Here is a 24,903-nt window from a genome sequence, read left to right as displayed (position 1 = left end):
ACTCCATGATCCCTCAAGGTCCATTTCAGCACATAAAATTAATTCAATGATAAGAATGAGAATTCAATGATATCCTGCAGCATCCATAGGTCTGGAAACCCCTGCTGAGTTTTAACTTTCTGTGTATTCACCTTGTACCCAGTGAATTACACACCCCTAATTCTGCTCTGTGATACCCAATCCTTGGAAATTTTAACAGCATTAGTAAAACAAGAAGATGGTGCAGATAATGGAAAAATTCTCTATCTCTTGTTCCTGGCATAAGGGAAGAATGGGTATGTAGAACAGATCCAAGTATACTGATCACAAATAGTCCTGGCAAATATCGCAAGGATTCTTGGAGAATGAACAGCTACCTTCACAAACATTTCAATACTGCACTTGGCTTCTTATCTTACCCCTTGTAAAGCACAAATCAAATTGTACACATGAGAAAATATACTCAACTAATTATTAAAAAAACCCCAAACAATTGAATTCTTTGAAGACAGGAAGCAAATAAAGCTGTTAGAGCATCCTCCCCTTAAAATAGGTGTGTAAATAAACAGCTGACAGATTTGGCAAACTGATGTTCTGCAGAGCTGTGGGAAAGGAACAAAGCCACTTGGGGTGCATGTCCTCACATGGAAGTCACCCCTGTGCCAGCTCCAGGCCTCGTCTGATCCCCACAGGCAGGAATGATGGAGAGGATGGTGTGCAGCCAGCATGAAACCCACAGCCTGAGTGAAGTAAAGGCCAGTACCAGGCACGGGTTAGAAGCCACTGCAGACTCCAGTTTATAGATAAAATGTATGTCCTGTGCCAAACACTTCTGTGAGCAGTGTGCAAGCCACCAGTTTCATAAAATACACAAGGAAATGCAAGTGTTCTGTAGCAGAAATAGGAGCTTGAATCCAGCTGGAACCACTGGCCAGCAAATATTTAGGAGTTACAAGTTTTAAAGTGTCTATTTTAGAGTCTCAGCTGCTCCCATCTCCTTCCTGCACAGTGCTTTTCCCCCTTCTGACAGTAAATGATGTTTGCATGAGCAATAAAGCTAACTCCAGGGGGTGCAGCCATCAGAGCTAACCTCCCAGAGGGAGCCAAGCCACAAATCTTACACAAACAGTTTGGGTGTTGTTTCCTTATCTAGGTGTAGCTTTGCTGCCTCTTGCATGAGCTGCCCAAATAAATGCTAGTCATGTAGTGCTCTGGCACAGGGACAGTGAATTCACCTGCCTTCTGGGGTGCTTCCCAGGACTGCCAGCATCCCTGCCAGCTCCAGGGTGCACTTTGTCCCATCCAACATTACTCAGCTTTGCAAGCCAGCAGGAGCCAGGCTGTCTGCTCACACAAAGTGCTGACCCAAACATCCCAACAGGGAATTTATTTCACTTGCAGTCATATTATTGCATTTTAAAGCCACATAATAAAATTAAAAGACCAGGAAACTAAATCATGGAATTCAGTGAACATAATCATAGAGATGGGAAGAGGAAGGAAATTCAAAGGAGCTGCAGAGAGGCAGGATCAAGGATATCTTGGCCACCCTTCACACGTTTACTTTAAACATAATATTGCCAGCAGGACAGAACACCTCCCTCCCATGCCTATAGCTCTTTTTAATCCTAGGTTGAGATGTATCTTCTTTGCGAAGGAATTGTTTAACCATTTGTTCTACACTTCTGGGGATCAGATAAACCCTTCCATTCTGGTACTTTCGAGGTTCTCTTCTCTCCCCTTATTAGATTTGCCCTTTCCCATTTTCTAAGGGCCAAGCCCTCACCACCCTCACAGCCAAGAATTTCCTTCCTGTACTGCATCTAACCCCCGGCAGTGAAAAGCCATTCTCCCTCGTCCCCAATCCCTCTCCAGTTCTCCTGGAGCCCCTTTAGGCTCTGGAAGGGGCTCTGAGGTATCCCTGGATCTCCTCTTCTGCAGGGGAGCTCTCCCAGCTCTCCCAGCCTGGCTCCAGAGGGGCTCCAGCCCTCGCAGCACCTCTGTGGCCTCCTTTGGGCTCTCTCCAGCAGCTCCAGGTCCCTCCTGTGCTGGGGTCCCAGAGCTGAACACAGAGTTTCGGGTGAGATCCTACCAGAGCAGAGCAGAGGGACAAAACCACCTCCCCTGACCTGCTGCCCACACTGCTGGGTACAGAAGCTGTGACAGGGGACTGAAAACTGCAGGCAAAATAGTTCACAGCACAACTATGTCCTGATAAACAATGGCTAGTATTAATTGGATTAATTGAGAACTTAATTGGGTGGAGTGATGGGAAGTACATTCATTCTCCTCTTTGCAGTGCATGAGAAGTGTGTTGCAGGGTGCACATGGGTGTAATGTACAGTAGAAATGAGCTTATTAGAAATAAGAAAAAAGCTCTTTTGCTGCAACTTCCATGTTATTGAATTTCAAGCACGTGTTTTTGATGTCTGCAGAGTATTGCCAGGATAGAAGAGGGTATTTGCCAGCAAGTTACAGTAATTTGAATTTCAAAATGGAAGCTTCAGAACTGCAGGTCGTGAGAGGATGCCTGGTTCATACCAAGGGGATATACTATAAAACAATTACTGCAGCTTGCTATGTTTGTGTTTCTACCTATGAGAGGGATGTGACGATACCCATTAAACAGCTGATGACAGTATTAAGTAAGGCTTCAACTTGAACAAAAATAAATATACTATAAGTAGGATTTATTTGCATATAAGCAGTAGTAAAAGAGCCATATCAGTTATTTAACCTGACTTACTTAACTATTTAAAAGGGACAAAACAAGGAAAAAACCCACCTTGTTTTCTCATAGGATGAACAGATTAACAATAGGAAAAGAAGGCAGGCTTTCAAAAGCTACCTCAGCCCTTTATTTAGAGAGCTCTCACAGGGATGATGGTGCAGTGATCCCGAGCTGGCAGCTCCAGGAAGGCTGCACCACAGTCTCCACTCTCACACCAGCTGCTCTCACACTGGGACACCTGCAGGAGCTGCAGGAGCTCAGTGATGGGGAGCCCGAGGTGTGGCACAGCACAACAAACACCACATCCCTCCCTTTGTGATCTCCTCTCCTGCAGGCTGGCACACCTGCAGATGGGCCTTTGACCAGTCTCACATGGTCCCTAAATGCAGAGCAGATTAAAGACCTTCCTCATCCAAAATGATGGGGCATTAAATTAAAACCATTTTTTGGTAGTTCTACCATGCTAGTTTGTAAAAATATGGGGGAGTTTTATTTCTGAAATTCTTACAAAACCCACTGGTTGAAAGAAGACTGGAATCTGAGTGTTGTGTAATTGTTATTGGCAACCTCATATGAGGCAAATATGCAAATTGGGTACCACTCTCTAGCTGTGCAGAAGGACATTATGCTTTTGCCATGGTCACACTGCACAGCACACAGCAGAGAACAGCTCTGGACTGACAGCCTCAACATTCATATATTTATTTGTATGAGACCTTGAAGCATTTCTGTTAAATAACCATCTTGGAATATAGAAAACTTACAATTCATATGAATAATGAACTATCTATGTTGTCTTTAAGGCACATTTTCTATCAAAATTTCATTTTGGTCCAGACAAGCAGCTGCATTTCAGACACCAGCTATCCAGGTATCTGGCAGGTTTGTTTGTTGTAGATATCCTTATGACTGTAGACTTCAACAACGTGTATGGAGTTCACTGTCTGCAGTGTGGTGTTGTGTCTTGGTCCTGCGTGTGTCCCAGGAGCACCACTGCTCTTGGCTGCCTTCAGCAGGTGACTGCTGCCTTTGCAACACCTGGCAACTGCATCATCCCGACTCCACTCTTCCTGGCACCTGTAAGCACAAAGGGAAAAGTTATTTCTGTTTCATTCATTCTGGTGAAGATACAGAATTTGTGCATTTTATTGGCACATCAGGTGTTTCACAAATGCCTTGTGCTATAACATAAGGAATTGCTTCTCCCAGCATCAAAACCAGTTGGTAGCAGTGGGGCAAATAACTGTGTCATGGTAAGAGCCTCAACAAGCTCTCAAGACCTTTTTGCTGGGTACTGAGCACTGAGCACCCCTGTGACCTGCTATCAGGAAACAGAAGCTAGGTGGGGTAATGCTCCACACCTCACTGCCAAAAGAAAATCTTCTGAGATACTTGTTGTTGTGCATTTATTTATTTTTTTATAGTATAAGGAACTCAGTTCCATCTTCTTGAGGTGATAGTCAAAGGTCAAAATAAAAATCAAATCAAAGCAGCACATACACAGAGAAGGACTGGAATTAAGTCTTGCAAGGGCCAGCAAAACAACCTTTGATAAGAAAAAGTCTTTGTAAACTGCCCTGCCTGGATTACAGCTCTGTCAAGTCCAGGTATTCTGGTTATAGAGCAATAAATACAGTTCACCTGGGCAGAAGGCATCCCACCCTGATGTTTTCTGCTATAAAGCCCTATGTTGTGAAATACTGCAATTACCCATAGCCCACCACCAACTCAGGAACCCAAACTAACTAAAAGTGTACTTGGAGAAGAAATGTACTCCTGGCTTAGCAACCCGCTCCTCCCATCTCAGGAGCTATTAACCCTTCCTTGACATCTGTCAGCACAGGGTGCCCAGAGCAGCTGTGGCTGCTCCATCCCTGGAGTGTCCAAGGCCAGGTTGGATGGGGATTGGAGCAGCCTGATCTTGTGGAAGGTGTCCCTGCTCATGGCAAGGGGAGGAATGAGATAGTCCTTAAGGCCCCTTTCCATCCAAACCATTCCATGATTATGTGATTCTGTAAGTGTAGGATTAGACAGTAGGCACCTCTCTTCCCTGCAATGGATCAAATCCTGAGCACATCAGAGGGACAGTGAAGCCAGTGGGGTTTCACCTCAGCAGAGGATAAGAAGAGCTATTAAGAGGGTTGCAGTGTCACCAAGGGATAACTGTGCACGCAGCGGGCTTTGCTCTGCGTGGGTGACCTTCAGTCAGACACAGTCCTCAGTTTGCTCTCTCATCCCTGCAAGCTCTGTACTTTGTCCTGAATAAGTGTGACTGTTTTTTTCAAGCACTTCAACTTTCCTTAACTCCAGTTCCCAACTGGGCTACTTCAAAACATCCCAGCAAGAGGACCAGAACCCTTCTCTGCACTCTTACCTGGCAATATAAACCTGCCCTGGGTGCTGCACAGCCAAGTGCATGATGCATTTGACAAGGACAGCCGTTATCTGACAGATAAAATTTGGAGCTCCCATCAGGGGAGAAGAATAGCCATCACAGCATTTGTCAATGGGATTTAGAGGATTCTCAAAAATATTTTTTTGTGTGACTCAAGAGCTGCTCCTTGCTGGAGGGAAAACACTGTTAACAGGACATCCGAGACGTGTGAGAACGCAGCCACAAAGCTGCCTGGTGCTGGCACTGCCTCTCAAAACAGCTTTTATACTAGAGGATGGGAGGGGATTTTTTTGTTGCTGTATGCCTGGTGGCTTTGTACAAGACCCTGGGGTAATCAGGAAAGCATTATGAAAACAATAATAGCAGCTCTATTGAAAGCACATGTTGCTGTACATGCCCCCTTCGAGCTCTTGCTATGACAGTTAAGACTGAAATTCAGAAATGGGTGTAATTTAAAAGCCAGTTTATCCTACCCTTCTAAACAGGGCCCCAAGGTAAAACCACAGCTTGCTTTCCCTGACTCAGCTTTCTTTGAAACCTGCACATTGAAAGGTACTGGGAAGACCTGAGCCTCTAAAAGGTGGTGGTGGGGAGCAGAGGAAAAATAAGAGGGAAAACAAACAAACAAACAAACAAACAAACAAACAAACAAACAAACTCCATGAATAGAGCAGCTCAAGGCTGGACCAGTCACAGGGAAAAACAGGGAAAAGCAGGGAAAGGAAATCTGCCCCTCTGCTATGCTGGGTCTCCTCCCCTTCAGTCCTTTGTGCCTTGCAATCAAAGATTTTGTGTAGGGAACTGTATCAATTCCATACAATTGTATCAAACAGGTCATTTGCCCTTTGCAGCCCTTTCACTGGATGCTCTATGGGATGCAGTATTAAACCCCACAGCGATGCTGAAAGTGCTGAGCCACACTCTCCTAACAGGACGCTGGCTTTGGGATTTTCCACAAAACCTTTTCAGCTGGAATTCTTTGTTGCTAGATTGCCCTTATTAGCTTTTTGCCAGGTACAATGGTAAAGCATCTTGTAGTCAGAAAGGGCTCTGGTATAAAAATTTGAGCTGCTAAAAATATCTTCTGTGTGAGAACACACCAGCCTGCTTCTCTGCAGAAGGATTTTTTCTTCTTGGTAATATGCTCCAGCTGTGTGAATAGCTGAAAGGAGGACTTTAAGCCTACTGAGACATGGGCTTTTCCATTTGACTTGCCCCTGCAGTCAGATCAGCTACTTCATAGAGAATGTTTTATAACTTGACTTAGAGTTGTGAAAAATAATTCACCTCTAAACAGTCCAAGTTTGGAATGCCCAACTTCTTCCAAATGCTTCCACACTAGACATAAAACCACACCAAATTTCTTTGATTCTCTTTAAATTGCATTTTTGATCAGGAGTACTTTTTTACTGGTTTTCTCAGCTAACAGAGAATGAAAAGGAGTTAGTGTACAGATACATTCAGTTCTCCTGAGTGTGGAAAATGCTGGATCATCAATTCCCCTTACAAAAAATTCGCACATCCCTTGACTCAAGAGAGTATTGATTCCAGGACAGGTTACAGCACTTTTGCAGTGAAAAACAAAGTAACAGAGCCCAGGTGTGGCTATTTCTGACCATCACTAGAAAGCTGATGCAAACTGAAATGAGCTTTCTCAGTGTTTTCTTTACACTGGCTATCTGTGCTGCTCCTGGGACAGTGTCTTCTACACATGATGATTTATAAATAGGTTCCAAAAGGGGAGTGCCTGGTTCTTTAATGTCTCTTCATGCCAGAAGGGTTTGCTGTTTGCTCTTACAATGTTACACTAGGCTGTGTGTATTTTGCCAGACCAGAAGTGTTTCAATTGGATTCAGGGCTCCCATTTCTGGCACAGGACACTTACATTTCCTTGTGTTATTTATGGAACTGATGGCTTCACTTACAGAACAAGTGAAAACGCTACAAGCTACTTAAACAAGCAAAAGACAGCCCCCTCCCTGCATGGATATTTAAAATTTAATTGATGTACATTACAGCAGGATAGGATAATTCTTTACAGATTTGAAAACTGGCAATGATGTTTATCAGAACAATTGTTTATTTGCATTTCCTCACCCTGTATTTTAAACCTGTTTTCCTAGAGCAGCAGCTCTGCTGAGGCTGTTGCACCAGTTTGCTGTGAAGCTTTGCCTGCTTGCTGAAAACTGAAGGCACTTTTTAAGCTCTGTTGGGGGAGGTTTAGGTGGGATATTGGGAAAAAAATTCTTTACAGACAGAGTTGTCAAGCCCTGGAACAGCTTCCTGAGCAGCAGGTGAGTGTAGTCCCTGCCGGTGTTAAGCTGACCCCACTCTGCACGTCACACTCTTCTCCTGGACACCCATTTCTTCAAGAGAACGTCTCAGTGACCTTCAGCTCCGTCTCTCAAACACTACCAGCAGCTGGCACAGAGGAAGGACAGCTGCCATTAAGTTTCCCTTTACTGATATTTTACCCCATGCCTGTCACGGGGCAGAAAACAACCTGTACCTTCTCTGGCAGCTGCCTGATCCCAGCTCTCCCATGTGGCTGCTTGCTGGCATGGCACAGGACTGTTTGTCTTGGGTGCACAAGCAAGTGCTCCAGAGAAGGGTTACAGCAGCGTCAGGTTTTATTCTTCATCAGAAAAGAATTGACTCAAAAATAACACATCCTGGTACATCTTGCAGTCAGGCTGTGAGAACCATTCCCAAGATGCTGACAAGCCCTCTGCCCAGCAATCCTCCTGGGGATGGCTTTGAAGGCTCATGGACATTGTTCTCCTCTAACTACGTGGCCCAGGGCTGCAGCCAATCTCCCTTCCCTAGATACAGACCCTTGTTTTCAGCTAATCTGGCCCAAACCTCTGCAGCACAGAGAAAAGCACTATCTATCTATGCTGCTCTGAACTTCTGACACACAACGCTGGGGAACACCTCCCTCCCAGCAGCACCATGATCTGGAAATTGTTTTTCCCTGCTCAACATTATTTAGTGTTTTCAATAATGTAAGAGAGCATATATGCTGGAAATACTTGCAGGTCATGCATATTTCTGCTAAAAATTGGTATGTTCATCCTCATTATGATTCTTTACCTCCAAATGAAAGAGGTGCCATCTGGAGTGACTGCACTCTGTAGTTAATGATCCTGGTATTTGTACACATATTTCTTATCATTTTAAAGCAATTTGTTAAACCAGCAAAGCAGTCAGAATGAGGCTCATTATAGCTAAAGCAGTTGCCACTAAAATTCAATGTTTTCCTTGCAAAAGTACATGTTCGTGATGTTTGTTCTATGCTTCAAACATGAGGGGAAAAGTTCTAATTTTGTGGCTGCCAGATCCAGAACAGCACAATGGAGCCCCTACTGTCTCACAGCTGGGCTTCTCTGTTATTTATAACTTCTACACATCAGCATTCTGTACTGACATCAGGTCACCTCATTGCAGCCAAAATTATCTCGTCAGCATACTAAAAGCACTGCTTTAACTGATCAGTATTTCAATCCTAAATTTGTCTGTAAATCTTAACAAATACCTTACCTGCCTGAAAGAATTGAATTTTTATTTTATATTGCTTTACCTGAAGGAATGGTCTTTTTATGTTATCTCTTCTTACAGTATTTTGTTCCTGAAGTACTGAATCAAAATGTTAATCTCTAAACCTATTCAATTAAGTCTGAAAAGTAGCACAACCCACATGCTTTTCTAGTAAAAAATGAATTAACATACACTCAAGAGGGTCTTCTTCAAGGGTGGAGGAGTTCTTACTCTTCCAGATACTTCATATGCTACAAGAAGCAGCAGAACAGTTTTCTTTAAGAAAAGAGAAACCTATTGTAAAAATGACTGAATTTGTAAGTCCTCCACCCACTCCCTTGTCAGATATGGGCAGCACTCATCTCAGGTTCCCCTTCTGAGTGGACTGCAGAGCCACTGCCCATGGCTGGGTGTGGGAACTGAATTAGCTGGGGTGGGTAACACCTTGGACCAGGTCCCTGGCACGGAGGGAATGAAGCCGAGGCCTTGGCAGGGGGTGCTGGGGGGATGCTGATGGAGTCATTCCATAACAGATCATGTCCCTGGACCCCTGCCCTCAGGTACCCCTTTAGATTGTGAAGTTAACCATGCCCCAGGTGTTTGGATGCAGCCCCTCAGACCATGCAGTCCCTGTGAACATTAAAATCTCTCTCTGGGCACTGTCATACCCAACCTGATTTATTCTGCCACACTCAACCCAGCCAAAGCAGACAAGAGGTCTCAGAACCACACTGAGACAGCTGGGCTGCAGGAAACAGCATGTACTGCAGCCCTGGAAAAGGCAGGCAGGAAAGGATTCATCCCCTGCACCTCTTCAGACAGCTTCTGAATAGGAAAACCAAGGAGGATTGCTGTGCTCAGAGATCTTGTGATGCATTGGGCAATTCCTCCAAGTGTCTGAAACCTTAAGACACAAAGAGGATAGGATGGATAGGATAGGATAGGATAGGATAGGATAGGATAGGATAGGATAGGATAGGATAGGATAGGATAGGATAGGATAGGATAGGATAGGATAGGATAGGATAGGATAGGATAGGATAGGATAGGATAGGATAGGATAGGATAGGATAGGATAGGATAGGATAGGATAGGATAGGATAGGATAGGATAGGATAGGATAGGATAGGATAGGATAGGATAGGATAGGATAGGATAGGATAGGATAGGATAGGATAGGATAGGATAGGATAGGATAGGATAGGATAGGATAGGATAGGATAGGATAGGATAGGATAGGATAGGATGATAGGGTACAGTAGACTACACCACACCACACTAGACTGAAATATTTCAGTTGGAAGAGACTGACAAAGGATCATTGGGTCCAACTGCCTGATCCCTTCAGGGCTGATCAAAAACTAAAGCTCATTATTAAGGGCATTGTCCAAATGCCTCTTGAGTGATGCCAGTTTGGGCCACCACCATGAATCCCCCTCCAGGATGCTGTTCCAGGGTCTGACTACCCTCTTGGTACACAAATGCTTCCTCAGGTCAAGCCTGAGCCTTCCCTGAGGAGTCTTGCTTAAATTCTCTTTTGGTTTGTTCTTGACCATGGATATGCAGAAATACACAGAATCTTTCCTTTGGGACTGCCTGCCCTCAGATTTTCTGCTGTTTTCCAGCCATGCCATGTTCCTGTGTTTATTTCTTTGGATAATCAATGCTGTAACAGCTTCATCACTGCAGCAACACCCACAGGTTTAGAGATTTCCTCCAGGCACAGGCTGCCAACATTCCCACCTCACACTGGAGGGGAAATTGTACCACAGCAATCACCCAGACAGGGAACATGTCCTTTCATGCTGGTCCTCCAGCCCAGCTCCATGTTTGCATCTCCCCAGTGTCTGCACTCTCCTCCTGTTCCAGCAAGCCAGGTGAACACAGGATGAGGAAACTTAGCCTAATTTGCTACACACAAAATATAAGCCTTGCAAGTGAAATACAAAGCTGACAGGCTATTTGTTGTCTTCATGAAATGGAGAATTCCCACATCTTACCTTGCATGTCTATTCATTTTACAGAATTAAATAATAAAAATCAGCCTCTTTTACTAATTACTTGATTAAACTGCTCTTATTTGAGTGGGAAAAGGGAACAAGGTATAAATAAGGGTCACATCTGTTCCAAGAGCAATTCCAGGAGAGTTTTATTCAGAATCACCTTTAATGACACTTCCATCTCTGATTAGAAGCAGAACCCACTCTCCATATGCAAAACAGCCAGACTTTTGGCTCAGGGTGCACAGGCTGATATACCTGCTCTCATAGCTGGTTTTAGCTCTGGTTAGTGATTAGCCAGGATCCCATCACCTCATTCAAATCCACTATATTGTAACAGCCTTACCTGGAGAAGCCTTGGTTATCATATGCCATGTTAGTCACATCACCAAATACAGAAATATTCCTGAGTTTCTCATTGTTGTTGTTATTGTTTCTTCCCTTATAACCAAAGTAAGCAGCTTGCATGTGCTCGAGTTCTTCAGTCCTTAACTGGTACCACAGCTGCATTTCTCTGTGAATACACCAAGCAGTAGAAGCAGTACTGTGATAAATGGCTGTTATCTGACCACAGACCTGACTCTCTAGAGTTTAAATCTCATTCCAGGTTTACTGAAGAAAGCACTTAAATATGTGCTGAACTTCATGTGTAAGGCAAACTTGTAGAGATTTAAATAACACCCTAAGATAGGTTTCAATAGCATAAATATTAATGTGTAAAACAGTGCTATTTTAAGTACTGTCCAGCACTCCTCAGAAGCAAACAAACAAGAAAATGAGAGCAATTTTCTTATGAGCACCAGTGGATAGTTCAAAGGAACAAACCTCCAAGAATTATGTCCATTTGATTCAGTGTTCTTCCAGACTACAGGTAATAAGAAAAGTCATATAAGGTGGGATGATGTGTCAGTGTTCTCACAGACCTTCATCAGTGACATCAGGCCATATCCTGTTGTGTGTGAAAAGACTTCAGAGCATCTCCATTTTATGGGATAAATTATTTCGGGAAAAAAAATTATTTTTTGTGACTTTTTGAATCACTGCCATTTTTAAGGTTTCCAAAATCACCAGGCAGGTTGAAAACATACTGACTTAAAAATGGAGGAGACAGGTAATGTTGCCTTTGTTAAGCACAGATCATATTCCCTCAGTGTCAGAATTCTATTCTGGAAACGCTCAGGGCTGTTTTCATGCTGGTCTCTGCAACTCTGAGGCAAGAAAAAAAATCCACAATTTCTTTTCTTGTCTTTAAAAGAACTTTAAGATTCACAGAATCAGACACTCTCACTGGCTGAAAGCACAAGATCAAATTGTGAGAACTGGCAATGCTGATTTTGGTGACATTTCTGTCTTCTTGGGACACAATCCTGCTCTTCCCAAAGAAAACAGCAGCCAGGCTCCCTCAGTGGGCCAAGATCTGTGAGGAGGATGAAGGGTGGGAGGCCTTTCAGCAGCCTTAATCCCTTTTCTCATCAAAACACACGTGGGTGTGGCAGTTTAGTTGTGAACATGGTGGTAGTGCTGTGCTGACAGTTCAACTGAAGGCTCTTTTCCAATCCTAATGATTATGTGAGCCTATTAAACACAAGATGACACTTCAAAGGTCATTAGACACCATACAAGGCAGGTTTGTAGGCAGAGGTGATCTCTCAGGTGACCAACTAAGAGCCAAAAGAAGACAGGCAGACGTCAGAGCTACAGGCAAGGTGAGGACATCCTCTCTGCTCCATAGGTACAGATTAGCTCATCTTTCACATATGGTCTAAGAGACACTTACTGCACTATTTTCCCCCCAAGAGTTCTCATTTTGTATTAAGTTATCAAGCCTGCAGCTTTTTGTCAGATTAATGCTTTGTGCATCCAGAAGTTGATCCACTTTTCCACCTCCATCACCAACAGAGATGCTGCCACTGCACCTGACAAGTTTCACACAGGATTATTTTACTTTTTCTCCCATGACAGGGACAGTTTGTTCGTGACTTCAGCTCTTTCTGACAGAACGGATAAGACACACCATGTCTGCAGGGCCCTTGGAGCTGGGCTCTGTTGCCAATGGGATGGAGCAGCTCCTTCAGGAGACAGGGAAAGGAGCACAGGGGCAGCAGGGAACTGAGAAGGTCTCAGCAAAAACAATCATTTTACAGCCTGATGACAGAATCAGGTCATAATGTCCAGTGTGAAGGGCTTTTCTTTTGTAAGAGAAAAATATCAAGTCATCACAATAACGGGAATGGCTACCTTTTACAAAACTTCATTTAAAATAAATGAAAAACAAGGATTGTGATATCAATAGTCTTACCAAAAGAAAAGTGGCACTTCCAAAAATGTCAATTAACCTTTCATTTCAAAGCAACTTATTTCATACTACCAGTAAAAACCTAATATTATGACTGACACGAAGGACTTCCATTTTTTGACACAAAAAAATCTTTCAAGAGAAACAGAAAATCTCTATTTTGGCTACACTTGGATTTTGAATGATAGAAGTTCCCCTTCAGCTGGTTCCCATGTAGCTTCAGATAAAGCACAGTTCAGCACAGAAACCTTCACTACTGTCTTCCCCAGCCTCCCTCCACTCCACTGGATGGACTGGTGGGAATAACCAGCAACAAAAGTGAGAGGGGAAACCAGGTTCCCATGGAAAGTTTTCTGTAGCAGTGACTGCAGGTGGATGCTCTCGTGAGCAGCAGCAGCTTGGCTCCAGCCCACAGGTTAATGTGCTCCTGCTGACACCATCCACACTGACTTTTTATAATGGACTGGATTGAAAATTTGACTTCTTCATATTCCTGTTTATAATCCACTGATTTGTGCTCCAAGGCAGAGGACAAAATCCTCTGTCCTTCCAGCCCCACACTGGGACAGCTTTGAGGATGCTCTGCAGATGGTGAGGGTCTGGATGACTCTGGCACAGGGAGATTCCATTTCCCAGCAGTGTTGAAAGAAAGAAAGGAAAAAAATGAAAGAAATAGAGAAGAAGGGGAATCACTGCCAATCTTCAATAACTTGAGGAGAGAAATGCTGTGCCAGAAAAGAAGACTTGTGTGTTCAGCTTCTGCATAATCCTGGGTAAATCCATATCTCCTCAGGCCTGTTGAGGTTAACTGATATGAACAGGCACCAGGTATTTAAATACTCTGGAATTCCAAGTCTTTCTTTCCAAGCCTAAAGCCTGACCTACAAATTAAGGATATTGAGTAATTAACATCATTACAGTGCTGCAAGCAGCAAATACTTTGAAGCACTTGTTATCACAGCAATGGGGTCCATATGATGTACACTCTTACATTGTTATTAAAAGTGTCTTCTTGACATACCTTTGAGTTCTCCTCCTCTCACTTTTCTTCACACACTTGATCAGACAGCAAGTTAAGAAAGCCATGGACATCAGCAGAATGACAGCACAGCTCACAATGGAGGCAATCACTGCGACCTTAAAGCCAAAAGTCTCGTACTTTGATATGGCTGCAGCAAAGCAAACACAGAAATGTTTCTAAGATCAGTCCACAAATTTTTATCTTTCACATTTTCATTAAAACATGCTGAAACCTACCTGCTTCACACTTCTGCTCAGTAAGGACTTCCACATTACTGTGTGTCAAGATACCAGAGAATCTTGGCTTCAGCTTAGACCTACGCAAGCATCAAACTGGACTATGTAAAAATCCCCTGTTTATAAGTTACTAATGAATTGTTCACAAGCATTTCACCACTGCAATTAATTAAACACAGTGTTCTTAGCACTGCAGTAGCTAAAAAGCACAACTCTGTTGGCAGATCAAATGCAGATGAGCTGCAGACTCTTCATTAACAAGGACTGAAGCTACAAAAACAAATACTAACAGTGGTACATGGACCTAAAGAAGCCATTTAGAGCAAGGACAGTTCCATGTAACTACATCCTCTTTGGCAGGCAGCAAACAACAGGTCTTCCTTTGTTTGGGGAAGGATGCAGGATGAAGAAGTGGCCTGCAAGGCTGAGTATTTGCAGGGATCTGATGCTGGAAGTGAGCTATCCAGACAAAAGGAGGAGTGGGAATGTGGTGTGGCACAGCCAACACAGATCTCTGCCAACTCACTTGGAGCAGTAAGCGTGTCTTGTTTCAAAACTCATCTAGTTCTCCCAATGTCACAATGACCAGCATCATAAATGGTTTAGCTGAGCTACAGACAAAGCAGTGTATTTCTGCAGCCTCTGGGGGAAAGATTTCTCTCATTTTTTCTTCTATGGGATCTCCAAACAAGAGGTAAGAATAGCTGAGTGTGTGAGAGAGCACTAAGTGTAAGAGCAATGTACCCACTGAGGAATTGAAATGACACAAGGTCTGAGGCACCTCAAAGCTCAGGGGCACCAAGTTTTGCTTGGGTCTACTTCTGGTTAAATTAGTAACAACCTTATAACAAACAAGAAGGAACACAGCTAAAAGGTAGTTAATGCTGTTGTCATTCCAACACTATTTCTCTATATGTAACTTCCCCATGCAGCTGCCCACAGACAACAACCAAGAATTGTTCAAAAAGTCTCACTGTGTTTCTTTTACATCAAAAACATTGTCATTGTTAGAAAAGACTGCCAGGAGATGAGATGTTCACAAATATGCTTGCACATCAGTTGGTCATTCTCACAGTGCTGGGCTGATTTATGATGATGGTCTATTCCCTGATCCTCTGCTTTATGCCCCAAAATGGTTGCTGTATCTCTAAGGTGGGTCTGGGGGGGGGCCTTGGGGCCCTTTGCTGGGCTTTTTCAAAGCCTCACTGCCCCAGCAGTCCAGGGAAGTTGTGCAGTCTGGGTTTTGCTTGGCTAGAATGGGGTTTTTTTGTTAGCCCAGGCAGAAATTCGTTGCTTTATTTTTTCCTTTCCCTGGGCTTGGAGAGGCTGCAGCAGCAATCCTTTGGTGGCTTTTCGAGGTGAGCTGGAGGGCTTGGTTTTGGTTTGATATCAGAGGGAACAAGCTGCAGGAGAAGAATCAGCCCTGGTGGGAGAGAGGGGCTGCTCTGTTTCAGCCCCAGACCTCAGAAAAAGCCTGGCCCAGAGAGGGAAAGCACACCTGCTCCACCTGCTGTGCCTGTGGACAGGGGACTGTCCCGACAGTCACTGCCTTCCCACCTGTTTGCCTGAGCTGCTGCGTGAAACTTTTGGTTTTTTCCCTGAGACAGGAGCTGGTTTCATCCTTCTCCCCACCTGGCTGCTGGCTGTTGTGGGCTTTTATCTTCCCCTGGCATTTTGGGGTTGGTATTTTTTCCAGGAGAGGGGGTGGTGGTGGTGGTGGTGTTAAAATCTGACAGTGCAATGTCTAGCACTTATTTACCTTTTTTCCCATACTGTGTGGGCAATCTGTTTGTGAATAAATGGTTGGTTTTTTTCACTTTCATTTCATATGAATGAATTCATAGTACTCATTTCTTATTGGTGGAAAGGGCTTGTTGGAACCTGTTTTTTAGAACACTCATTCCAGAGTGTTTTTCTCCTAAACTTGCCTCTTAACTGAGACACCCATACATTCTCTAAAGCAGCATACAGCTTTTAGCTAGAGCCAGTTATTCCAGGTGCTACCAGTGACATGAGATCAGGGATGGACCCAGCAGAGTCTTTTCTGCCTCATGATGATGGCATGTCAGAACACATATGGAGTGGAATTACCATCAGTGGGGCAACTTTGAAGAAAACTGAATTTGTCTTTTTCTTTTTTCAGTTATCTAGAACGAATCCTAACGTTGCAGGAGAGGCAGGGCAAGAGAGGGGCAGGCTTTGGGAAGAACCTTACGCTTGCAGGAGGGCACTCCAGCTGTCCACTGCGTGCTGTTCCCTTTCCAAACGCAGGAGACGATGCCTGGTCCCTCCAGCTGGTGCTCAGCGGGGCACTGGAACACGAGCACTGATCCCACATCGGTGCCATTGCCATGAAGGAGCTGGAGAGAGCCGAGCTGGGGCGGGAGGAGGCGGCTGCACTGCCCTGCAGAGCAAGCACAGACACAATGCAGCCCCACTGCCAACACTGAGGGTCCTCTGAGGTTTTATCAGCTCCAGACTGTAAATCAGTCACAGTTAATGGGCAGAACAAATCCCAGACCTCGGGGTGGCCAACACTGCCAAGCACCAGCCCATGGCCACTCTCCATCAGTGCCACTCAACAGCTCCTCTGCCCTCACCCCCAGCACAAAGCAACTGATGTTGTGACATTATCTGCTCAGGCTGGTACATGGTGAACACTAAAACACTAAAAACAACCCAAAAAAGCACCATTTTTGAGTGGCACAGTACCCTACAGTTCCCTGTGTTATTGGATTCTGATTAATTTAATACTCAGGATGGCTGGGAGTATTCATTACATGTCTTCCCCTATGCAAATTTCCAATATCTACTGGCCTGATCGTGCAGTTCAGCCTACTTGGTAGCACCTTGGCATGATCTGACCACAACTTATCTTTACAAGCACTGCATCTCTGTTTGGCTTGGCTGAAAGGGGCCAAGGGAAAAAAAAACCACATGAAATTGGCACAGAAATGCACACACATATGTATTATTTCCCTTTTCAAGTGACAAACTCAGCTTTACAGTAAATCATTAATTTTTAATACATTTTTGTTTGTTCCACTTTTCTATAACTTTATTGTTTATATAGCTGCTCCTTGAGCCGTGGAGCTGTTCTCCCTTTGGTCACCTAATGTCAGCCACTAACTTCATACAATGAGTTCTATTGTCACAACATTCCTTGTTTACAGTCATTTTAAACAAAACTTTCAATGTCAGGTCATTAAGACAACGTATAACATCTAGATCATTTCAAAGGTAACAAATACTTTTTCTGGGTCTGTACATGTGCATTGACAAAATCTAGAAACTTGGGGTTTTTTTAACTTTTACAAAAACCAGCACTGCTTCTGCATCAGAGCCCAAGTTCCCTGTTTTTCACTGGATTTCCAAATGACTTGAGAAAACTCAGAGGCACAGTGCTGCAAACACTACGATGACACACACAAAAATATTAAAAGAGGGAAAATGTATTTTCCACATCTACAGGCAAAAAGAAATTACAGCCTCCATGAGAACATCCTGACAGAACCACATGTTGTTAGCAAATCTATTTTATTTTTAATGCTAAAACTCCCCCCATGTCATTAATTGTTGTTAAGTCCCTAGATCATACACAGCAGGCAGGTGTCCCACCTATCTCAAATTCACGCTCCTAAACTCCCTGTCCCTGGAAAACAAACCCGAAGGAATCTCAGCAAAAGACCAAACAGAAGTCCCAGGGACAATTACTGGGCTAATCTACTGAGTAAATATGCACCAAGCACTAGCTTTTAAAACCAGAGCTCTTTAATTCCATGCAGATTATTTCTGTTTGTTTTGCCACTTCATTCAGCCACTTACTATGGCAGCAATTGGCCTCAATGAGAGCAAATATTTTCGATACAAATGGTTTCTCCTCACCTCTTGTCCTTCCCACCCACATTCCAGTACACAGGATGTACTGGACAACTTTCCTCCTCACTCCAGATGAGTGTTACAAGTTCAGGCTTTTCTTTTTATCTTAATCACTCTGTGGCTTACCATGAGTAACAATTGCCCTGAACTGCAAAAATAATAAAGATTTTACATATAGATGTTTGGGGTTTTTTTGTTTGGTTGATTTTTTTACAATTTCAAGGCTATTTTTAGAGATCAGACCACATTTTTAAGAGTTCACATTGGTGACTCTTTGAGCTGTACAACATGCAAAAAGTGATGAGAGCTGAATTGGACTGGATGCACAGCTGCTGGGCCACCACATGAGCCTCAGTAGAGGCACTCAGTACCCCTGGACTGTCCAGTACACCTGGACTCATTGTCCTCCAAAGAACAAATAATATGGCACAATATCCACAATATCTTTAAAGATGTATTTAATTTAAACCAGAACCCTCCTGTGTAACAGGTGCAGCTGCAGTTGCTGGGGTGTTTTGAATCTTCCCTGCCACATCCTTGCCCACAATGGTGTCTGCCAAGTGCTTAAACCTCTGACTGGCAGTGATCTTTGTCAGCACCATTCCTCAGCTGTGGGCTTTAAAATATTTTTGCTCCACTTGAGCTCTACAGAAATGTCTACTTGCCAGCATCCCCTCAAAATGTGGGTATTTCCATGCTTTGCCCTGGGCTGCAACAGCACCACGGATCGTGCCCAGAGGATCATTCCCATATGAATGTGACTGGGGCTGGAACCACAGAGGTGCATCTCAGTGAGAGCTACACATCCAAAACCTTCTGTACCTGAGCTGAAAGCTCATCAACAACTTCATGTACCTGCACTCATGTAGAGGAGAAATGCCATTCTTGTTTTAGGAGCTTCTCAACACCATTTCATTCCACTAAAGTAAAATAACTTCAGTGTGTCACTGCTTTTTGCTTTTCATTGATTGAAATGCTTTTCATTGATTGAAATGTCCAGATGGAGTTTTTCCAGAATGTTTTTTTGAATTTCATCCAAGCTGAGATTTAGCTTCTCTGCATAAAATTTGCCCTAATTTCAATCATCATCTTTTAAAAACATGTTTGGAAAACTTTCCTGCAAGCTCTAGCATCCTTCACTATTAGCTACCTGTAATGTTTTCATGGTCAGCCATGGAATTCACTTTTCTGCTAGGTTAATTTTACCCTTACATCTCCAAAGAATCATGTTTAAGTAAGCTTCCATCCTTATACTTACATAAACAGATGTTCCAGATAGACTTCTTTTTTGAATACTTTTCAGGCATGTTTATCAGACTGAATCTACTACAATCAAGAATTTTATTATTGTTTTTATTAATATAATCAATTTTATTTTTGTTTTCAACTGAGACTGGTGTCTGAAGCTGCACTGCTCCCTGGTAAAACACAAACATTTGTGCTGACCAGAATTACATTTTGATTTATTAAATATCTGGAAAATGTCATGTTCAGGTCTTGGTTTGCATAACTGCTGGCACCCAGAAATGCAAAAATTAAAAACTGTAAAAATGGAATAAATCCCCTAATTAGAGAGCTGGAGGCCCTCTGCTCTGGAGACAGGGTGGAAGCACTGGCATTGTTCAATCTGGAGAAGAGAAAACGCTGGGGAGATCTTAGAGCCCCTTCTGGTGCCTAAAGGGGCTTCAAGACAGCTGAAGAGGGACTTTGGACAAGGGCCTGCAGGGACAGGACAAGGAGGAATGGCTGAAGCAGGGCAGATTTAGGTGGGATACTGGGAAGAAATTGCTGCCTGTGAGGGTGGGGATGCCCTGGCACAGGTGCCCAGGGAAGCTGTGGCTGCCCCTGGATCCCTGGAAGTGCCCAAGGCCAGGCTGGACAGGGCTTGGAACAGCCTGGGACAGGGGAAGGTGTCCCTGCCCATGGCAGGGTGGGACTGGATGGGCTTTAAGGTTCCTTCCAACCCAGAACCTGTGCAGCTATTTCTGCAGCTTTTTGTAGAGCAGAAGCTCTTTTATAAAAATGCAATTCTCAACTTGGCCTCACGCTGAGAGGATATCCAGTGTTCAGAAAATCTCTGAATCTGAAGCTGCTGTCTGGCACTGGCTAGAACAAACGGGTTATTGCATATGACAAATAACTATCCTCAAAGTAAAGACAGACACTAAAGTGCAGTGTCCTCCATAAACTCTTAATTCACCCTAACCTCTGGGTTCAGAAATAAACACATACATAATTTCCAGGCACTGAAAAACAGAGAGTAATGCAAGAATTAAAATAATCCAAAATATCTCTTCTCATGTACAGACAGGATTATCTGTACTGCAAAATTGATTTGTCAAAAAGAGGAACCATATGGTTTCACTGTCAGCAAGCTGTGGGTTTATGCTTTGCTGATAAGAAAAAATAAATGAGAGTGCAACCTAGGCATGCCTGCCTGGTAAACATTTCCTGTGCTCCTTCCACAGCAAAACAGTGACTAAAAATCAAATACGTTGCATAAGTACCTATCAAAATGATCCAACCTACAGAAGTAATTACCTGGAAGCATGTTAGCAAGGGTGCCACTTGGTGTCTGTGCAGAAAGAGGGTGATCCATGCCTTCACCTCATTATTCCCACTCACACAAAGGCCAACCCCTTTGCATTGCTTATTGTTGGCGATTTAATATCACTAAAACATGCTGGAATAACTAGATGCCAGAAAGCAAGAGAACACTAGGCTCTCTCAACCCTTTAGAAAATAAACACACCAATATTACTGCTGCAAGTCTCTTTTCCTACAGAAGCACACCTCAGAAATTGGTGTCCCTGCAATCACAGGCATGTTAAGCATCCACAGCAAACTCACAGAAGAGCTCACTGTGTTAACAAGCAAAAGAAAAGCAGCTGGAAGTGAAACATGAAATAAAGCAGATGTAGTAAAGCATGTTCCATGGAGTAAAACTGTCTGGCCCTGGCATTGGTCTCCTTGACACCATGCAGCTCCTTCCTTGCAGAGCTGGCCTCCAGTCCTGCCAGGGCTGGGCTTTTAAACCAGCAAATGACCACCAGGATCCTCCTGATCCTCCCACGAGAAAATCCAGATGCTGGCATGGCTTTTAAAGAAATTAGTGTTAAACATGACACCAAACCCACAGTAAAAGAGCAGGGTGAGACCCAGGCTATGGAAGCTGTTGTGGAGATGCTGGAGGGCTCTTACAGACCTGTCTGCCTTCCAGCACACAGGCATGGCTCTGTGAAGTTACTCCCTGGGGGAAGCTCTGGAGGTTCAGGTGTGGCACAAGCCACGTGCACCAAAACATCCGCACACCCATTACTGCAAGAACCACCTCAGAGGCAGGGCCAGGCTTGGCCACCACTGCTCTGGGAGCTTCAGACCCCAAATTCTGATGGAGACCTGCAAGAACTGAACAGCAGCCACAGGACTGTTCTTCCAGGCCAGTCACATAAAGGAACATCTGGATAACAGCACAGGGTAAAACTTGCAGGTACCTAAGGAACACATCTGTCACAGCACATTACCTGGCAAAAGAAATGCAGCTTGTTAATATGTGGTTCTGGCACTTGCCTCAGATCAGCATTTCCAAATGAAAATATTCCCCAGAAAACATTCCATGTTTCTATTGACAAAATCATTTTTTAGAGTGTGATAGAGGAAACCCAATATCTGATGATTCTTACAGGCCACCATTAACCATTTGTAAAAATACTTTTTCACAAAAACTTGTTCTCCCATTAATATGCAATTTCCATGCAATTCAGAAGGAGAGCAAAAAGGTATTTGAAGAGAGTTTATCTCTGTGTTTACACATCTATGCTCAAATAAGTTCTCTGCTCCCACCTGTGTTACAGCAGATACCTCAGGCTCACTCCTACCCACTTCCTTTATTTTATTCTGTGGTCTGTTTTGTAGGTAAAACAGATTTTTCAGTGCATGTAATTTACAACGTGCAAGGGTTCAGGTGCTGAGACTAACACCCATCACATTTTGGGCAGCATTGCTTTCATGGAACCACAGAATGGTTTGGATTGGAAGGACCCTTTGTGGTGGTTTCACATTGATCGGCATTTGGGGAAGAAGTAGGAAACCACCCACAGAAGTGATTTCTTTAAGCTATTGGGAGCTTCCTCTGTGCCCAGGACAGGCCAATAGCTGGTGAGTTCTGAGAACTGACATTTTGCACCATTTAGAAATGAGATCTGCCTCTGTGAGATTGACATTTTAAAAGCCACAAAGCCGGGAAATGTCCCAGTTTGGTTCCAGGCTGGAAAGGCAGCAGAGCTCTGGTGGGGCCGGGCCGGCTCCCCTGCGGCCTGTGCGGCCTCGGCTGGGGGGGGAGGCCAGGCCGGAGCCCAGCGGCTCCCGGGCAGGGGATGGAGGCCGGGGGGTCCCGGGCCCAGGCTGGGCCAGGCCACGGCGGCCACATCTCGCCCACACTGAGCCCCCTCAGCCCTCACTGCCGGCTCCAGGCCCAGCCAGCACCTTCCGCTCCCAGCAATGGCTGCAGGGAGAAGGAGGGGCCCAGCACGGCCTGAAACCCAACACCTGAAATCAACACCTGAAATCCAACACCTGAAACCCAACACCTGAAACCCAACACCTGAAACCCAACACCTGAAATCCAACACCTGAAATCCAACACTGAAATCAACACCTGAAATCCAACACCTGAAACCCAACACCTGAAATCAACACCTGAAATCCAACACTGAAATCAACACCTGAAATCCAACACCTGAAACCCAACACCTGAAACCCAACACCTGAAATCAACACCTGAAATCCAACACTGAAACCCAACACTGAAATCCAACACCTGAAATCCAACACCTGAAACCTAACACCTGAAATCAACACCTGAAACCCAACACCTGAAACCCAACACCTGAAACCCAACACTGAAACCCAACACTGAAATCCAACACCTGAAACCCAACACCTGAAACCCAACACTGAAACCCAACACCTGAAACCCAACACTGAAACCCAACACCTGAAATCCAACACCTGAAATCAACACCTGAAACCCAACACCTGAAACTCAACACCTGAAATCCAACACCTGAAATCAACACCTGAAATCAACACCTGAAATCAACACCTGAAACCCAACACCTGAAACCCAACACTGAAACCCAACACTGAAATCCAACACCTGAAACCCAACACCTGAAACCCAACACTGAAACCCAACACCTGAAATCCAACACTGAAACCCAACACCTGAAACCCAACACTGAAACCCAACACTGAAATCCAGCACCTGAAATCCAGCACCTGAAATCCAACACTGAAATCCAACACCTGAAATCCAACACCGTGACTGCCACGGCCACTGCCCACCACCATCTGCAGGCCTGGTGAGATTTAACACTGTCACTGCACAGATGAGACCTGCAGACCTTGATCCTCCCTCCAGGGACAGAAAAAGAGTGAGGACACAAAAAGACAAAACACCAAGGTCAGTAAAGAAAGAGTCAAGCCTCAGATGGAAGAAGAATGAGGAGACGCCCTAATGGGGCTGAAATAATCCTTTTGGTAGGGCCATGGAGATGGACAATGATACACTGAAATATCTCCTTTAATTCATGAGAGAGTATGGGGAGGATGAAGTATTCAAACTGTAAATGTGACAGAGGCATCCACTGATGAAGCCAAGCTAATGTTAGAGTAGCTGGGATCCCATGAGAAGCTTGAACAGAGAGATGAAAGTGATGAAGACCCTTTGCCCACAGGGAAGAAAACCTCTGTTCCAGAGGTTCTCTGTTTCCCACTCTGTCACAGAGACAGATGAAAAGAACCTTTGCCTTTGAATAACTCATCCCTAAAATAATACCCCATGAGTTCATGGCCCATGGACACACCTCTAGGGGGGCTGTGAAAATGGGAGGAATTTCATGAAGGCAGAAATTTTTGCCCAGGTGGCTGCTATTAGTGGAAATGAAAAGCCACGAGAAAACAGTTTCTTGTGGAGAAGACAGGACTCCTGTCATGGCATGACAGGAGAAAACTCCTCTTCCTACAAGAACTGATAAAGACTATTGTATAGTTGGTACTGCTTTAACATCCCAGGTTTTGTCTCTGTGTGGTGATTTGGGAAAGGAAAAAAGTTGGGCAGGGGGAGAAAAGGAAGTTTTACTCTGATGCTTCTTATTCTTGTAGTCCTGTTAATAAAGTTTCTTTATACCTTTTAAGTTTTAAGCCTGTTTTGCCCTTCTCCTAACCTATATCTCACTGCAAGAAATAAGTGCATGCCCTGGTGATTTCAGCCAGGGCTAAAACCCACCACAATATTTGGTGCCTTGGCTGAGAAACTCAAATTGGCAAATCTAAACCACTACACCCTTAAAGCTCATTGCATTCTGACCCCTGCCATGGCCAGGGACACCTTCCACTATCCCAGGTTGTTTCAAGCGCTGTCCAGCCTGGCCTTGGACACTTTCAGGGATCCAGGGGCAGCCAAAGCTGCTCTGGGCACCCTGTGCCAGGGCCTCACCACTCTCTCAGGTCACCTGGAGATCTGTCCCTAAGATAAGACAAAACTACTTAGTCCTGGTGACTGAGCTGTGGCCCCTTCCTGCTTTGGGTCCTCATGTTATCTTCTTGTGAACTATTGGCCACTTTACGCCGGTCTCAGACCATTGGCCCTTTTCCCAATGCTCCCCTTCCCTATAAAAAGCCCAGCTTTTGCCCAGTTCAGTGGAAGTTCATCACTGGCCCCTTGCATGAAGCCTGCTATTAAATGACTTTGTGGAATGCTACACGGGCTCCCATCTCTTGTCTACGCGTCGGCTGTGGTAACCCATGAGCAGAGCTGGGCTGATCT

General features: G+C 44.3%; 1 protein-coding gene across 2 annotated transcripts in view; it reads right to left on the bottom strand.

Moving 5' to 3' along the window:
* Positions 1-2,672: 2,672 nt before the first annotated feature.
* SUSD3 (sushi domain containing 3) overlaps positions 2,673-24,903 on the bottom strand; it is a 29,621-nt gene continuing 7,390 nt past the window's right edge. For both annotated transcript variants that reach the window (XM_058845056.1, XM_058845055.1), the window contains 4 exons: positions 16,411-16,599; positions 13,960-14,107; positions 10,989-11,156; positions 2,673-3,787 (listed from right to left, as the gene is read on the bottom strand). In XM_058845056.1, coding sequence (XP_058701039.1) covers positions 3,574-3,787; positions 10,989-11,156; positions 13,960-14,107; positions 16,411-16,599 — 719 coding nt within the window. In that variant the 3' untranslated portion in view covers positions 2,673-3,573. The remainder of the gene's footprint in view (positions 3,788-10,988; positions 11,157-13,959; positions 14,108-16,410; positions 16,600-24,903) is intronic.

This window comes from Poecile atricapillus, chromosome 9, assembly GCF_030490865.1.
Source record: "Poecile atricapillus isolate bPoeAtr1 chromosome 9, bPoeAtr1.hap1, whole genome shotgun sequence".
Classification (NCBI taxonomy): Eukaryota; Metazoa; Chordata; class Aves; order Passeriformes; family Paridae; genus Poecile; species Poecile atricapillus.
This window is presented reverse-complemented; position numbering and strand designations above follow the sequence as displayed.